Source organism: Dermochelys coriacea, chromosome 10 (assembly GCF_009764565.3).
Source record: "Dermochelys coriacea isolate rDerCor1 chromosome 10, rDerCor1.pri.v4, whole genome shotgun sequence".
Classification (NCBI taxonomy): Eukaryota; Metazoa; Chordata; order Testudines; family Dermochelyidae; genus Dermochelys; species Dermochelys coriacea.
Genome location: NC_050077.1, coordinates 30,027,899 through 30,046,648, shown reverse-complemented (window position 1 = coordinate 30,046,648; position 18,750 = coordinate 30,027,899). Strand labels below are relative to the sequence as shown.

The 18,750-nt window shown below is 44.1% G+C and overlaps 1 protein-coding gene across 1 annotated transcript in view; it reads right to left on the bottom strand.

Moving 5' to 3' along the window:
- The window catches only part of LOC119862469 (ectonucleotide pyrophosphatase/phosphodiesterase family member 7-like), a 41,158-nt gene extending 26,279 nt beyond the window's left edge, over positions 1-14,879 (bottom strand). The window contains exon 1 of the mRNA XM_038419212.2: positions 14,624-14,879. Coding sequence (XP_038275140.2) covers positions 14,624-14,879 — 256 coding nt within the window. The remainder of the gene's footprint in view (positions 1-14,623) is intronic.
- Between the last annotated feature and the right edge of the window lie 3,871 nt (positions 14,880-18,750).

Below are 18,750 nucleotides of genomic sequence, written 5' to 3'. Positions count from 1 at the left end.
CAGGATACACTCAGCAGCTGGCAGGATGGGGCTCCGAGTTTCTGAAATACTCATTACAAGGTGAAGATCTGACCTAGATTTTCCAAAAAAGAGTAAGATATGAAAGACAAGAGAACTCTTTTCCCCCATGCCCACCCAAGGCTTCCATTGACATTGTCTTGTTTAGAAGACAGTCCTATTAAAAGGATAATAAGCAGTGCATTGTGCAGCAATTAGCTTGGATGGTGGATTTATTTAGGGCCAGATTCAATTGGACTATTCCTGGATTAAGGGATTACTCAGTGTGAGTAAGGGTGGTAGAATGTGGTTCTTATTGTGGCAAAGTAAAGAGGACATAGTGTAAATGAGTATTAGTCTTTCCATCATTAAACTGATACTGTTGTGTTGCAGTGAGACATCAAGAGATGCGAGTCAGACCAGTAGAACCCAGTAATCTATATACTAAAATCTATGATAAATGAGGATATGCCGAACATCTGAGTAAGCATTCAATTCCAACATCCATTCAGTGACAAAGAAACAGTTTTACATCTTCTTTCAAGCATCTGTGTCCTTCATCCTTTCAACTTCCAGCAATGCAATGAACTAGAAGACTCAAAATATACAGATGATGAGCTAATTCTTCAGAGAGTGTGCAGCCCAAGTGGCATGGCAAAAGGATCTCACATCAAAATACTGTAAACATGTACTTGAGAATCCAATCATTGAAAGTGCAGGCAAATCATAAAATATTAACAGCTCAAGATAAAAGAGCACAACTGCCTCCCAAACAAATAATGTGCTGTACAAAATCTGTACACCTGGGACCAAAATCTCTGACTCCATATTCAGTCACAAAGGAAATGGAGAAAGCACAAAAGGAAAAGCTAGCCACAGCTGCTGTTGTGTATCCTGTGGCTTCCAGGCTATGGCACATCAAACTCAACTCTGAGCTGCTGCTTCATTTCTGTTGCTTCTCCTTTTATTGGGTGCAGGGTGACTGAGGAATTGTCTATCAGCTTATCGCTCCCAAAGAACAAAATTGTATCCCCAGGGTCTAGTGGATTAATGAACAAGGTAGATATCAAGAAGTTACTTTAGCACTTTTTGGGGGTACATCTACACTTCAAACACTACAGCACTGCAGCTGCATTGTTTAATGTAGACACTACCTACCTTGATGAGAGGGGTTCGCCCATTGACATTGGGAATCCACCTCCCTGAGAGGCAGTAGCTAGAATTCTTCCATAGATCTAGTGCTGTCTATACTGGGGGTTAGGTCCATATAGCTACATCCTTTGTGGTGAGGATTCTTTACACCCCTGAGAGTTGTAGCTATACTGATATAAGTAAAGTCCTAGTGTAGACCAGGTCTTACTGTGATGCAGCTACTTAGAATAAGTGAATAGCACGTCGGCGAAATTCTCAGTCGATATTAAACTGAGAGGCATCATTAACAGCAATGAGAATGGAGGAGTAGTATAATAATGATACACAATGGGCTTAGAAATGCGATCAGGAAAGAATCAAAGGACATTCAGTTTCGGAAAAATACTGCCTAATGCATGAGTAAAAAAAATATTCCGAAACAAAGAGTTCAATGGGAGGAGGAAAACTAAAAGTCAGTAATGCTAAAGCAGATCTAGACAGAAGACTACGTATGAGTTTGCAATGTGATAGGCCAAGTTGCTAGTGACCCGAGAGACTGATCCTTTGAGCTGCTGAGGGGCTCCTGCAAGGTGCTGAGCGCTGTCTAATCCCAGTGAAGATAACGAGAGTTCAGGGCATTCAGAACCTTACAAGATGAAGCTCTCACACCAGTAAATGTAGTGTCTGCTCTTCAGTATCGGTGCAAGACTAGACAGAACTTGGGTATTTACAGCATCATGTCCTGGCAGGACTATGTAACTTGACAGTATGAAACACCTGTGTCTGATCTACACTTGTGCTGGCATTGTGCTGTTGCTCAGTGCAGCTGCATCAATTCTGAAAACAGGCACTAAGGTCTGATTTGTGCAAGTTGACTTCAGTGGGGCTCTGCACAGGCACAGAAGCTGACATGTGCTAGTACGAGGATGCACAGAACGAAGCCATCAGCTAGGAGCCCAAATAACAGATGAGAATGAAAATGTACCTCTAGATAAAGAGCAAGGGAACAATACATTGACTGAAGTCTTATGGGCTGCCACCTCAAGTGACTATCCCATAAGAGCAGCCCTATTCTAAAGGAAGCAGAGAATCCATTTCTAAAATAGCCAAGTGTCCAAATATCTCCTGCCCACAGTTAATCCAGAGTTGGAGAAATGTAAAGATGCTCTGTTATCATAACAGCTGATAGATATCAAATTGTCCTTTGAAAGAAATAACCAGGGCCAGCCCTAGCTATCGTGTCACCCAAGGTGGAGAACATTTTCAGTCCCCCAACCCAAAAGACATAAACAACAAAACAATCCCTCCCCCTTCCAAAATGGGAACTTGGTGCTTCCAAATGCGATAAGGTGTTGGTGCTCAAGGTGGCTGCCCTGATCATCTACCCCTACGGAGGCCTCTGGTGACATTTGCTAAGGATGGCTAATGCGCAGAGAAAGAAGCATGTTTCTCTCTGCCCACTCATCCATCTACTGGATGACTTGGAAGAGTTATCCTTTCAAGTAGATGGGAACAGACAGTCACAACTGAATTCCATCTGGCCATTGGGTATGCTGTTTATATGGATGTTGACATTTGGCAGTCCTTTTGCATAGCCTTCGGTAAAGATTGGGTCACTTTGGTTTCTGGTTCCTATCACCACTACGTTAGCTCTCATTTTCTGTCCATTTTCCTTTCTTTAATTTGGGTGGTGGTGGTGGGGTTGTGCTGATCAACCACTGTCAGACTTGCTTGGGGTGCCATTAGGGGAAAAAAGCATTTGTCCTGAAAGGCTTTAGTTCATTGTTCACTATGGTACAATACAGGGAAATGCAGCCCCATTTAATGCTGTGTGAGAGTAGAACCAAGAGGCCCCAACAGAGATCAGTGACCTGCACAAGGTCACATGGCAGGACAGAGTTGGGAACAGAACTCAGCTATCCTGGCTCCCAGTCCTCTGTCCTGACCACTAGCTGACCCTGCCTCCTCTCGGACTCCTCCTCTCCTTCAAATAATGACTGCTTCCAAATATTTGTATCCTTCATGTGGGGGACGAATCCTGCCTTTTGAGTCAAATAGTGCTAGACTCAAACTGGTGTGAATGACTGCCCAAGGTGCAGGACAATGGAGAGCCAAATGCAGTCTTTATCAGCCTGGCTTTGGGTGGGGAAGTCCCAGACTAGTGCAGAAAAGGTGTGGGTCAGAGAAGAACAATGGGGAAGATTGGGGAGAAAGTTACATGGCTCTGGACTGTCCCCAAGGCACATGCGTGCCTGTGGCTATGGAAAGTGCAGTGGATGGCTCCATAAATCTTGCTCACCTTCTCTCCTTTTTCCACAGTGCCCCTGGTATGCAGACAGCCACTAGTGTAGCCTTACATGAGCAGGGCTGAAGAGTCAGAGAGGAGCCCATAAACCACACTCATTGAACTGTGCTAAGCTGCAGGACCATAGTCAACCAGCCTCATGCAACCACCAGTGAAAAGCCCCAATTCAAAGCAAGGGAAGTAAGGACCAGGGTGTCACAAAGCAAGATGGCAAAAAAGAGCCAAATAAAGGATAAAGGGAGAAGAGGAAAAGCTGAGAAGAAGTGGGTGAAAGAACCAGTCAGAAAAGGAGAGATGAGAGAAAACAGTCAAGAAAAGAGATGATGGCGGTTATGTTGGGGTAAGGAGCAAGGTGATATGAGAGGGTACCCGTACACCAATCCATGGCACAGGTAAATCTTTTCTGGTGGAGCTGACCACTCAGCAGTTTCTAGAGTCTAAAAGAGGCATAAAGTTCCTTGTTTTAGTTCTGGGAACATGTGTGTGAACCCTGAACATCTTTTGCATATTCTAAAAGGGCCCTGGCTTGCCTTTGTTCCTCCTTCGTGAATTGAGACGTAGCATAGTGATGATGGATCACCAGCAGTTTGAGGAGATGTATATCTGGTTGAGTGGTTCTTTGAAAATGTCCCAGTTTTGGGACTTGGTGACTGATTGCTTGTCATTGGCCATTGCTTCCCCTTGTTTTGTGCTCTCCTACTGTAAAAAGTGTAAAGGCTGCCTTGCTTGCTTGCTTTTTGGTGGTGAGTCACACATTTCTAGATTTCTAAAGGAGGGAGTAATGCATTATTTTCAAGGTTGAACCTGACACAGACCTTCACTCAGGGACCAGCATTTCTGCACATAGGCTCCTTTCAAACCCATTGCCAAATCTTGTACACTTCTGTTTTGTTTTGCACACAGCTATGATGGTGGTGTTGGTAGTACTTAGCCTGCTAGTTATTATCATTGTTCTAGACAATGAATCTGTTTATATATTTAGTTAATAAGCCACCTCTTTCTACTTACAACCCTGCTCCTTCCAAATCTCATTCTCCGGCTGGGCACGCTCTAGGATTTATTAGCTATTATGCTAGTTGCCTAGCCAGCAGTGGCTATGTGTGCGCCCTGATGTAAATGCTCCAGCTTGGCCTGTCCTGCTCTACATAGTTTAACTTGTTCTGCCTAAAGATGTTTTCAGGGACCCATGCACGCATGTAATTGCTCATGTGGCTCTTAGATTTTCAGAGAATGGGCTCTATGGATCCCTTCTCTCTTCAGAATAAAGATGATGATTATTATTATTATTTTATTATTTTGGTATTATTTGCTGCTCTAGGACTTTATTGCTTCACTACTAGTTCCACTTGAATATGGGATATATTATGGAGAGGGAATAACCAGTATTCCTTTGTTCTTCTTTGTGTCAGTGATAGCATATTTTTCATTACAGTCTTCACTTGGCATTTTTTTGATCTTCATTTAATTTCAGGAATTTTTCAGTTGCAATGAGCTGCTCCTGCAGGAGTGTGCTATCTGAGTGCTTTTTACAGCCCTGTCTAACTAGGATTCTAAAAACCATCTGCTGTGGCTTTAATTGGATTTGCCAGCAGTAGCGGAAAATTCCCTTGTTGCCGGTGTCTGCTGCAGCTACTTGAGTTTTTGTTTTCACTTGTTTTTTTTTTTAAATTTGAGGCTCCTTTGACCCACACAGTGTATGTGTGCTATCAGTTGGTCATTCTAGTATGAGGAAGCATTGTCTTCTCCTCTGTGCTAGCCTCCCTGCTGGTCTACACTGACTGAGCTCAGAGCTAGTTGTCTGCTCATTGATATTTGCTCCATGTTGGAAGAAGTCATTTTGGACAACTTCCAACCCATTTAAACACAGTGGGTTCAAAAATCGGCCATGGAGTGGAACTTCTTAAAGGTGTGAGCTGTGGTTACATTGACCAAACTTAGTGAGGGAACACAGTCTCTAGTTCCCATTTCACCTATCAGTTACATTCATGATAACATTTAAAGCACTTAGGACCCAATCCAAAGTCCACTGCAGTCAGTGAGAGTCAATTAATTTCCAGGGGCTTTGGATCAGGACTTTAGATAGCAAAAGTGACGGGCGCTTTGTAGTTACCCTAAATTAATAAACAGATAAGTATAGCAAGAAGAATTGGTCAGCCAAGCAGAAATGGGCCACAGCTGCCACAACTGGATTAAGATGTGGATCAAAGTTTCTGGAAAGCCTGGGAGTTTTCAAATTTGGGTTTCTGATTTGTGCCCAATTACAGGCCCAGCCATGCAGTCTTCATGGACCCAAATCTCTAATTAACTTCAGTGGGAGATGTGGATGCCCATAAACTACACTGGAACAAAAACTAAGCAAAATTCAAGGATGGAGGTAAGGGTGCAAATTCCCAAGGATGATACCTCAGTGGGGGGGAAGATGACCCTACAGTTGCCTCCTGTCCTGCACCTTTCTTTGAGGCACCTGATATTGGCCACTGTCTGAGTCAGGATACTGGACTAGGTGGACCATCAGTCTGAGGCTGACTGAAAATGCCTATGTTCCCAAGTTTCTCATGATATAATGAGAACTAAATGGGCCCAAATTTTTTCTGGCATAATTCTGCTTGATTCCTTTATTCTTTTATCCTCAGTTTTGTATGCTTTAAAAGTCTTTCTTTGAACATTTGAACTGACTCACTCAAGGAAAAAGTTATCAACCTTGGTACAACAATAGAAAGCATTTTTCCAGCGCAAACTTTATTGATTGTTCTTATTTCTAAACCTTTTTCTTGAAAACTGTATGGAAATTTTCAGCACTGTTAGATGGCTTCATGCAGTTTGCAGTGGCTAGCTCTCTACAGTACAAAGCTATTTAATTTTAATGTGTACCTTTCATCCAACTATCGCACAATGCACTACTGTTATTACTAGTAATAATCTGTACGATCATACAATCTAGGAGCCCTAGGACTCCTACAGAACCCCATTGAACTAGGCATTGTATAAACACAGCAAAAAGACAGCCCAGGCCCAGATGAGTTTACAGTCTAAGTTTAAGAAAAGACACAACAGATGGATACAGACAGATGGGGGAGTGAAAGAAACCAATGAGACAGTGTTGTTTAAATACACAGCACAGACATAGGGTGGGGGGAAAGGGTAGAACACACAAGCAGAGTGAACAGTGTGATGGTGGCAAATGTCATGGTGCAGGTGGTTTACTTAGGAGGAGATCAACTAAAGGGGAAGGGAAGATGGGTGAGGGGGACGGCAGGGGAGGAGTGAAATTGAGGTGAAGACTGGGAGAGAATTGAAGGGGGAGGGTTGGAGAAGACCACCAATCAGCGCAGGGCTGAGAAAGTTGGAGAACATTATAGTTTGCACTGGACTGTCCGGCCTTGGTACAGCCATGGGGATGCTATGGTACAAAGGTTTGCTGTAAATGTGGTATATCCTGACTTTAGTAAGGCTTTTGATACTGTCTCGCATGACCTTCTCATAAACAAACTAGGGAAATACAACCTAGATGGAGCTACTATAAAGTGGGTGTGTAACTGGTTGGAAAACCGTTCCCAGAGAGTAGTTATCAGTGGTTCACAGTGCAGCTGGAAGGGCATATCTAGGTTCTGCAGGGATCATTTCTGGGTCCATTCTGTTCAATATCTTCATCAATGATTTAGATAATGGCATAGAGAGTACGCTTACAAAGCTTGTGGACAATACCAAGCTGGGAGGGGTTGCAAGTGCTTTGGATGATAGGATTATAATTCAAAATGATCTGGACAAACTTGAGAAATGGTCTGAAGTAAACCAGATGAAATTCAATAAGGACAAATGCAAAGTATTCCACTTAGGAAGGAACAATCAATGGCACATACACAAAATGGGGAATGACTACCTATATTGAGTATTGCTGGAAGGGATCACAAGCTAAATATGAGTCAACAGTGTAACACTGTTGCAAAAAAGCAAACATCATTCTGGGATGTTGTGGTGGGACAGCTGCTCCACACCGGCAGAAGAAAGGTTAAGGCAGCCTTGGAGAGCCTGTGCAGAATCCTGGCAATCAGAAAGGGTTCACTGGGAGAGCCAATCAAGAGAAGGCTTGCTGGAGCAGCCCATATATAAAGGGCTGCTCAGCAGAGTAAAGGCAGTCTTTCACTGGAGGGTAAGGACTGTCTGCTGAGGTGCACCAGAGAAGGCAAGGCAAGGCAAGGCAAGGCAAGGCAAGGCAAGGCAAGGCAAGGCAAGGCAAGGCAAGGCAAGGCAAGGCAGGAATAGAGGAGCTCTTGGCTGACCATGGCCAGACTGAGGCCCTGAAGCAAGGGCTGGGAAGGTGCTAGGACTATGGGGGAAGTGCCCCAGGGAAAGTAGGCAGTGGGAATAGGAGGAGGGACAGCAAGAGGCTGCCAGCTATAGGGTCCATGGGCTGGGACTCAGAGTAGTGGGCAGGCCTGGGTTTCCCCCTCCCCCACCTCTATTTGTGAATGAGGAGTGGCCTAAATCCAGAGTGCAGTTTACCCCTGAAGCCAGGGGCTAGACTAGAGACTGCAGTTGGCCTCTGAGGCAAGTGGAAGGAATGAGGACCACCTGTTGGAGACAGTGAGCTGGGGCACAGCCAGAAGGCCATGTCCCGAAGAGGATGCCACGGTCCAGGAGTGCTGCAGGTCCTCATGGTGAAGGAAGTAGAAGTAAAGGCGAGTGAGACACCACTAGTAAAAGGCACCCTGGAGAGCTATTTCCCAGCAGGAGGCACCACAGCAGTGAGTTGGCATCACTACAGATGTGTCTTGCTTTCAACACTCTTGCTAATAGAAGAAGTAATTCTTCTGTTCTGCTCAGCACTGGTTAGGCCTCAGCTGGAGTACTGTGTCAAGTTCTGGGGGCCACATTTCAAGAAAGATGTGGACAAATTGGAGAGAGTCCACAGAAGAGCAACAAAAATAATTAAAGGTCTGGAAAACATGACCTATGAGGGAAGATTGAAAAAACTGGGTTTGTTTAGGCTGGAGACCAGATAACTGAGAGGGGACATAACAGTTTTCAAGTACATAAATGGTTGTTACAAGGAGGGAGAAAAATTGTTCTCCTTAACTTGTGGGGATAGGACAATGGGCTTAAATTGCAGCAAGGGCAGTTTAAATTGGACATTAGGAAAAACTTCCTAACTGTCAGGGTGGTTAAGCACTGGAATAAATTGCCAAGGGAGGTTGTGGAATCTCCATCATTAACCTGCTCTTAAAAAGCTCCAGATAAACACCTGTCAGGGATGGTTTAGATAATATTTAGTCCTGTCATCAGTGCAGGGGACTGGACTAGATGACCTCTCAAGGTCCCTTCCATTCCTATGATACATGGGGACAGCATGGAAGACTATGCAGGATGGGCATGAAAGGCTGTAATTTACTGGGGTGATAAGAAGGGTCTGATCTTAAGTCTACTGAAGTCAGATTATGGAGACTTTTCTCTGTGCTTGGCATCTAGAAATAGGTGAGCAGATCCATTCAGCAGGCTCTAACATGGAATAAGAAAGTCACCTGCCTTTCAGTAGCAGTCCTTGGCTATTCCCCTCCCTGCCACACACCTTCCCTCCTAGATCACAATTTTCAGACACTCATTGCCACAGTGGCAGAGCTACTAGGAATGACACCTGAACATAGCAGGTGAAGCAGCAGGGAGTGCAGGCAAAGGCAGGAAGTGGGCATTTTGTACCTGTCTACTTATGAAACAAACAAGCCCCCACCTGGAGATCCATGCATAATTTATGGAGACATGTAGGTATCTGAAAGTTTTAAGAGTTTAATCTTGTGCTGCAGAGATGCAGGGCTGCATGTAAAAAAGGGGTGAGCAGAAGAGGGAGAGCAAGAGAACCTAATCCTGTAATAATAAGAGTGATGTTACCTCACTATTCCTGCCTTGTAGCAGGAGAGGATTACTGAAGAGAGGGAATGTCCTGTTAACACAATGGGAGCACACAGAAACCCATAATTCCACCTCAGATATGTACATTCTCCTCCCACTCTCTGCCGTTTTATACTTTTGCCCTTGAGAGTAGGGGAGGGAGCATATCGCACAGTGTGGAAATCCATGCTTAGCTCTGAACCCTCTTTCTTTCCACCCCACACAAGCACTTGGGATCAACAGCCCTGCATACTATGCAAAGGCTTGCAAGATGCAAGCCCAGATGGAAACAATCCTACAATGAGACTCTGGAGGGAGTCTTGCAAGCAGCTGTGGATCCTGCCTGGGATGGCTTGATAATCAGCCACTAGGTGCAGCCCTTGTTCTGCCGACACCACCCAGTGTGTGTATTCTGTGGAAGCAGAAAATCTGAAATTGAGAGGTGGGGGAAGTATATCCTAGAGGGGACAAAATCCCCTCACACTTACTTTTTGCTGAAGTCTGCCTTATATATATATATATATATATATATATATATATAATAATGTTCCCCTCTTCACCTGTCTACTTTCTTGTCTATTCAGCTCAATCTTGAAAGATGTAATTGACAAAATTATAATATCAGGCGTGATACTTTTGATAGCTTTTGTCCAAAACTCTGCTGCAATAGCTTCTTATTTCCAGTTGATTCATTCGGGGAGAAAATATATGACACTCCATTAGAACTTTCCATTCACACACCATTTACTTGACAGGATTTTCTTAGCATCACAGCATAACTTATCCTTACTGCTATTCAATCATTTTATAAGAAAAACTGAGATTGCAAAAAATGTTCATTGTCATTACTGGTGATGGACCAGTAACTACTTCTCCATGAGGGGGTTGTGGGGAGTAAGATCAAGGATATATTATACTTAAAATAAGGCTGACGTACAGAGAATTGATTTGCAGTCAGGAGGAGTCTGAATGGTATTCATATAGTAGAGAAGAGTGTCAGATAATACAGTGGTCTTGGATCTGTAATCTGTCCCTTTGAATTCATTTCCCCTTCATTTAATTAAATAAATACTTACTGTAATAATGTCCTGGGGAATATCCCTCCAGATTTTTGACTGGGACTTTGGAACAACTGAAGAAGAGACTCCCTGCTTCAGGCCAGAAGACAATCTCTAATGGATGGGGTTTAGTGAGGAAAAGTTTCCCTAAGGATAGGTTATCCCATAAATGTTGCTTTCAGGGTTTCTTCCACCTTCCTCTTAAGCAGTTGGTCCAGCTCTACTTGAATCTGATCGGACCTGACTACAAGTGTCTCCAACCCTGCTCCCTTCACTGTTTCCCCCTTGCCCTACAGTCCTCCATTCCCTCCCCATACCTTTTCCCCTCCCACCAGCACCGTCCTCGCTCCCTAGCCCATCTGACCCCTTGAGGACCACAGAGTCTGGCCTCTGGTAATGCGGTACCCTAAGCAGGAATGACTCTGGTGGAGCTGTAGGATTCAAGCTCCCAGCAGTGGGACTGGGGTTGATTTGAAGGGGAGTGGTAGCTGTAGTGGTGCTGCCATTGCCCAGGGAGCTGGCAGCACCCCGGGGCTGCTGGCAGGTTGAGCCAGCTGCAGGGATGGTCTGGTGTGGGTGTCCCATCTCCCTTTTGTGCCTCTGCTTGGGATGGCAGTGATAGCCCCCCAGGCCCAAACACTCTGCTCTGACCCTGGTGCTCACATGGCTGGGTACTAGATGCTCCGGGAGAGGTGGGGAAGCTGCTTGGCCTTATCCCAAAGAAGGGGCGTCTGAGTGAACCATTGCCGGCCCCCTGGTCCCTGAGGAAGGGTTGGCTTCCTCAGTGAGTGGGGCCCAGCTCATCAACACCTGTGGGTCCTGAGCTTCCATGAGGGCAAAAAACATTGATTCTCTGGGCATAGATGCCCCCACCTGAGCCTGCAGTGACCTCCATGTGTCTACTCCTAGCTTCCCAAGGAAAACTAACACTCAACAAGTGTCAGGTTTGGGTGCAGGATGAAAACCACGCAATACAAGGTCTTGGATCAGGTTTGGATTGGCTGTGGTCTAGTTGGATTCATGTCAGGTTTTAAAATTAGGTCTGAGCAGACCTTTACTAGATATACCATTGTAGTGATAATTTCTATATTCCAATGACTGTCCCCAGCGAATCCATCCCAGATTTTACATTTAGGCCAGTATTGGCTGGAAATGGACTTTGGAGATTTAGTCAGTGCTGCATGGATCAGATTTGATCCAGGAAACCCAGTTTTCATAGCTCGTACTGAATATCAGTTCCTTAGTTCAAGGAGATCCCCAGTAGTATAGAGTATCACACTTATTACAGAAAATTAGAAATTGAAGTTGTTACTATTTTCTCCATTCTAGAAGAAGAAGATTGCACGCTTACAGCAAAGATTTTGAAGCACTGCACAAACATTGCATAAATCAAGTATAAGCCAATCAAGTACAAGCCAATAAGAGTTTTTGCCTGGATGAGGATTTCAGTATCGGGTACACAGAGAATCAATGGCAGAGCAGAGAATAGGAGCGAGGAAGCCTAAATCTCATCTAACCAATAGATTGCACTTTGCCACAGGATGAAAGTAATTTGTATTAAATATAATTAATTGATCACAAATTAATACTAATTAAATCAGTTCCTGGGTGATGTGTTCACTCTGATGATGTTCTCTTTAATGAACATATTTCATGCAAACTCAGCGCAGGTGTGGGAGCCTCCGGCCAGTGGCACCCTGGGGCGGCCGCCCCCAGCCCCCGGGAGGTGGGCGGAGAGTTGGCAGCCGGGCCCCGTGCTCCCCGGAGACATGGCGGTGCCGGAGGCTGCCGGGCGGGTTGCCTATCGCGGGGGGCTGGATGGGGCGCTGCAGCTCGCCGGGCTGAGCCCGTGAGGCGGCTCCATTGGAATAGGCGCAGCCAAGCGCTTGCGGCTCGGGGCAGGCGCTGCTTTGGAACTGCAGCCCGCGGACGGGGCGTGCGCCCCCCACGAGGCTGGGCAGGTCTGGCTGAGGCGCGGGTGCGCTCACCCTCTCCGGGACATGGGAGATGACGAGGCTGGGGGGTGGCTATGACGCCCTGCGGGCTCTTGGGAGAGTTTCCCCTTCCTCACACGCCATGACTGTCCAGTGCGGGGCAAGAGTTAAGAGTAGGATCTCTGATGTCTTGGCCAAATTCCAATGTGGGTTAATTCTCTTCTGGTGTCATAAAACTGCCCTGGCAGTTTAGTTGCATCTGGTATCATATTCTTCATTCCCTGACCTATGAATTGTGCCTATTAAGAGTTTTATTATATATTATTTATTCAACATCAGTGATGTGCTCAGTGCTGCAAAATGCCTGCCACTGAGGCGTTGACAACCTGGAGCCCACAGTTGCCTCCATTTCACTGCAGAGGTGACGACAGTGCAGTGGTGGTTGAAGAGGTCTCTGCGGGTAACTAGCATATCAGCATGTAGAGCACTTTGGATGTTGAAAGTGAGACATATGTTAGTTGTGATTATTTGTGTCTCAGGAACAGGCTAATTTGGCCTTTCATAGTAGAAAATAATGACATTATTATGGTCCTTATTCACACAGGAATCACTGTGGATTTGCAATATTGCTCTGTATTATCTAACTCATCGGTGAGAAGTATTGGTCATTAATAATCCCCCCCATCCTTCACTAGCATCTCTTCTGCACTAAGGCAGATCCCAGCTAAGGTCAATGCACAAGGGTCAGCACTAGCAGAACCTGGTGTAGGATTGGAGCCAAAATACAATCTCCCTTCAATCCCATCTTTGTCCTCTCTTTTTACACGTCTGAAGGTTCACTGTAAGCAAATCTGTTAATTAGTAATTGACTCTAAAGAGCAAATTTTATGGTGGTTTATATCAGGAATATCCTCTGGATAAAGGCACTGCCAATATTTTTATTTTATTATTTTCCAGTCATAGATATTCTTTATCACATTTGGATCAGCCGGGTCATGTTACTGTCTGTTCGCAGCATACATAACAGTGAATTCTGATAAGCTTTCCATCATCATTATCTTATTGCAGAAATACAAGTAACTTATTAATTTAAAAAAATTGGTACCTGGACAAAAGTCCAAGGCTTCAGAAACTTTAATGTAATATTAAAAGGAAATGTAGATCAACAGGTGCACAAGGCTAAGTATTTTAGTTTTTGGGTGAATTCTGTTAAATTTCAGGGCAGTTAGCCGTCTACAACCCTAGACTGCTATGAAAATCTGCAGCCATAGTGAAGGAAGATGGTTGATTGTAAATAACAGTAATGAAGAGTATGTCTAAATCCTGTAAACTGATTAGAAAACCTCAGTCTGTGATATTTATGCTGCTTTCTAGAATCTTCAGTTCTCAGTCTTTTCTTCTATTTCTTGGTGCTTGTTAATTTAATAAGGTACAATTCTGTCCTCCTTTGAGCCCATCCAGTGCCGGCGGAGTTTAATGAGGGCTGCATGGCTGTATTACTGAGGGCAGAATTTAGATTGTAATCAGTTTTGGGTCAGAGACTACTCTTACTATGTGGACAACAGTGCAGCCATGCTTAAATCCAGCCTACAGGTGCAACTAAAATAGAGCTAATAAAAATCACAATTGGGCTTGATTGTTTTCAAGTATCACCTTTTGGTGATATTCTGCCACTCAAAATTATCTCGATCAGATAATGCAATGGTCTCTTTTCTACCTCAACGGTACATGAATGCACTTGGACGTTGATGGAACAGTGGGACATTGTTTAAGAGAACTGCAGCATTTGGCTCACAATGATCACCCTCGGTCAGAAAAGATTAGTGTCCCAGGGACTGAATTAGAGAGAGCGAATGAAAATGAAGGAGTCGGTTTGTTCTTACATAGAGATAAAAGTCCTACTTCCCTCAGCTGCCAAGTTCTTAAACCTTATGAGTGCAAGTGAAATGAACACATAATTAAAATGTTTAGCTTGTGCTAAAGAATGCTCCAAAAATAAAATTAAAATACGAAAATCAGCTGATAGATGTTACTAAATGTAACTGTAGCTTATTCCAGAAGTAAATGCAATTCCTGCACAGTGAAAAATAAGTGAAAATTCCTTAGATTCTGTGGGAATGCCTTCTCTAATGGGCCGTGTGCAGGGGTGGCGCTGGGAAGTGCATTTTTCTAACACAATTAAACATTAAAGCCTTGTTCAAAATTTTTTTAATGAAACCTTACAATGCCTTCAAGCTGCTTATATCTGACTTTCTCACTGCTACGCATAACAGCAGAGAAGAGAACGCAGATTGCACTGGCAGAATGGGACCTACCGGTGATGGTTGTGAAATGCGATGGGGAAGTCATGGTCACGAAAGGCGGTGTGATGTACTCAGCCTTCACTCCCTGCTTCACCAGGAGATCCATGTTTGGGGTATCGACATCCTGGTCATAATTCCAACGGAATCCATCAAAAGAAACCAGAAGGAGTTTGTTAGAGCCCTTTTCCTTCTCATTCCTGCCAGCTGGATGGCAGGTGAACGGCTTCAGGAGGATGAGCAGAAGCAAAAGAGAACGAAGGGCCTTCATGCTGAGAGAGCTCAAAGCACAGAAATAACATGCCCAGGTTTTTGCTCCTGCTTTTCTTCCTTTCTTATCGGTGGTTGATGAGAACAAAGTTCAAGCCAGATAAACCTGTTCAAAGCTGTATCCTTGACAGCGTATGGATTTATTAAAGTAAACCATCTGGGCGAAGGTTTTCTGAAGTGATTAGTGATTCTGAAGTGCCTCAGTTCACTGGGTAGCTGACTAAGTTTCTTAAAAAGGGGACTGGTTTTCATAGGACGTGTGTTCAGCACTTTCTGAAAACCAGGCCCTGTAGCAGGGTTGGCCACTTCCTAAGCACTCCTTCATGGCCTGGGGTGGCCCTGTGGTGGCCTGCGTCAGTTTCCCCTCTGTGGTAACCCAAGGACTTTATGTTAGCCAGGTTCTCTTGGTTACATAATACCCTCCTGGGGCCTGTGTATTACAAAATGTAGTGGGAGCACTCTGCAACAGAAGTCCCCAAACATAAGATACTCTCAGCTTTTGCGCCCCCAAAGGAATACACTAACAAATAGCACAGGGATGTTTTTACAAGCCCTTTGAGAATTTGATCCCTTGTTTTTGCCATTAGATTTGGATTCTCAGATTAACTTTACCTTCCAATAACTGACTAGCCACAGTAATAATATGCTGAGTGAGTCTTCAGGAGAGCCCAGCCAGGGAGGAAAACCATAGTTCTCAGAAGATGAGAAGGTCAGTAATTAAAGCTGTGGCTGTTCTAGGAAAGGAGAGAGGAAAAAAATGAAACTGCCAGCAATGAATAATGAGAAATCTTTGATGAAATTAGTGATGCAGAACAGATACTTAGTACTTCCTTCTTTCCTTCAGAGTCTAAAGTTTTAACTGAGACTGAGTTGGTGAGGGGCAAGTGTGTTGAGAATCTAAGCCCCACAGAACTAGTCACAAGAATCTGGTTAAGCAGAGAGAGCGAGTGAGTTAAAGGACTTTAGTCAATCTGGCAATGAGACTAATTTTATCATTGCTATTCACTTATATGTTCTCCTGGACAGCTAATAAGCCTGTATTCTTATCTGAAAAAGGATCTTAAGGTGGAGAAGAGAAATGTATTTGAAAAAATAAAAATTGGGGAGACCGTATTTACCAGCTCCCTTTAACAAACTCACCTGTATAGATTTTGCACAGGTAGGGAGAGGAGTGGGGGAAGTGTCTGTATGGTTGGAGAAGGGGAATCCAGAACACTTTGTAAGGAAAATAAGACTAGCAGACAAGAAGTAAACATGCTCTGGAATATTTAATGCAGGTGCAGCAGCCACTAAAAACTTTCTGATGTTCAGAAAACTTAGATAAACATTCAGCTAAAGGACAATTCTTATAAATGATGTTCCCTTTTCTTCTTCATCTCTCAGTTAAAATAAATAATTTCTTGGGACATTGGCATGGAAACAGAATGTTTGTTTTCCAAAAGTTCACCTATTTTTGCTACTACCATCACCCAAAACCCATGATTTCACATCAGCCTTTCATTTATAGCATTGGAACTGCAGTGAGGTCAAACAAGGGAGAGTTTGACCTGTTATCTTCTTTTTGTGAAAGCATGGTCAGTGAAGGAGGAAATGATTCTGATATTACAAATGCAGGATTCTATCTATCTAGGGTCTTATTGCATCCATCATTATGGTACCTGAGCACTTCTCCAAATTATGAAGCATGCACATAAATAAAGATTTATTTTTCTCATCTCTCCAGGCTGCAAGGACTTGGTTTCATTTGAGTTTTCCTTCTTTTATGTTTTTGTGGGATTGTGAGGTTGGCAAAGTGAGGTTTGCATTTTACTCTGAAGGTGCCAAGTCTTGTAGTAGTCCTGATCTATCCTGAGAGCTCCATCTTCAGAGGCCAATTGCTATGAAAGCTCTGAACTGTCAGGGTGATGGACTTAAAGCAGTAGGCCTTTTCAGTCTAAAAATAAGAGCTCAAGCACCATAGCTAAATGAGGCCCCTATAGTTCTCTCTAGTTTACAAAGCCTGGAGGGACAAACACACAATACATCTGGTGTAAAAGGTGCCATGGGAAAGGGGAGTGTATAAAGGGAGGAAATACAGCCAAATAGTATCTATTCCCCCATTGCACAGAGCTGAATACATATTCACAGAGGTGAATACTGTGATCAATTCCCTGTGAATACTGGTTTGAATTTTTAAACCAATTGGCTTCAGCTGTGAGGGTGTTCCTCTTCATGTTGCTTGCTTCTAATATTCTAGCTAGCGAGCTGTATGGCAGGAATGCCTGTAGAAGCAGCTCCTTGTCATGAATATTCCCAGAAAGCAAAGTCTGGAGTCATAAGCACACAGAGGAAACCTGAATTTAAGAGTTCTGCTTGTCCAATCAGGGAACAGGAATGCACTATGTGACTTGCATGTCCAGCAAAAAACAAGCCTGAATTTCAACTACCCTTGAACTGCTTGTATATAATCCTCAAAACAAGAATTATTTGTGGAGGTGATTCAGCAAATAAATTCAAGAAAATTGACATCTGCTTGTGGGCCAATTGCAAACAACAGCTGTAAAATGGTTGGATAAAGCATTCATTATGAATTATTCATCCAGCCTTAGTCCCAGCATCTTTTCCAGATCAGTTGTGGGGGACTTCAGTTTTACAATGTCTCAAAATGAAAGTGGGTGGGGGAATTTGCAAGCAGCTGCTCTATGAGGCTTGCCTCTGGGAGAGACTGTCACAGTTAGTGCAGCAAATGTGTCTGCGTTAAGTCTCCCTCTCTGTCACACAGGGACATATTGGCGGGGAATAGATGAAAAGAGTTATGAGAACTAATACCAGCCTGGCATGTAGATCAGCCACGATGGCATTAATGGGGAAGGGGCTTGAATGGGATGGGAAAGGGACCCCTGCAAGAACGGCTGGGGAACCATCAGTTTGGGAGAAATTTTCCCTTGCATCCCCAGCCTCTGCAATGCCCCTGTTCCCTACTGTAGTGGTACCAGCCTCTCTCTCTCTCTCTCTCTCTCAGAGAGCGAGGGAAGGATGATGCAGCCTTGCAACTGCACTTGAGCAAGGTAGAGATGAGAAACCTAGAGCCAAATGTGAGTAGAAAGACCATGGGTCCATAGCTGCTGTTAAAATGGTCTATTAATTGAAAAATGAGTAGGGTAAGTTGGAGTAAAGAATCATGCAGCCTCAATCTAATGGGCTTCAATTTCCAATGAATGCATGACATTGGGCATGAGGGAGCAGAGAAGTTCCCTGCACATTGTATCCAAATGAGTTTTGCATTCTGAAATTGCTTTCAAGTATCTGTCAACATTAGCCCTCCGCCTCAACTGAAATAGGGCTGTTGATACATCACTGTCAGGCAGAATGCAGAACACGCCATGCTTTGTTGACAGGACAGAGGTGGCACAAAAGAGTAAAATGAAGCATCACCATGGGTTATGAATGATTCTCACAATTAAGGGCTGGACTCTGTTAGCTGAATCAGAGATGTGTTTGGAATAATATTGCTTGGAAGAAACCTAAGCAGGGTGACACAAACCCAGCTGCAATTTAGGAAGGGCTTCTCCTGTGCCTTTTTTTAAAGGCCCCTATTTCTAGCCATGATATTCAGCTTGTGGCATTTTGGGGCCCCTCATTATGGCATCCATGGACCTGATTGGAGTTTATGATGCTCTGGGGTGAGATTCTGTACTGTGCACACAATACTGGGGCAGCAGAAAACTCTCAGCCCTGAGGAAGGAGAAGCTAGGGTGACTTTAAGCTACTTTGGAGCCCTCCCGCTCCTAGGCTGCTCCAGCGGTGCAAGAGGCCGTGGTGTAACATAACCCTGGCCACCTGTCTACATCACAACAGCTTTCTGTGGCTGCACTATGGGTCACAGCATTGCC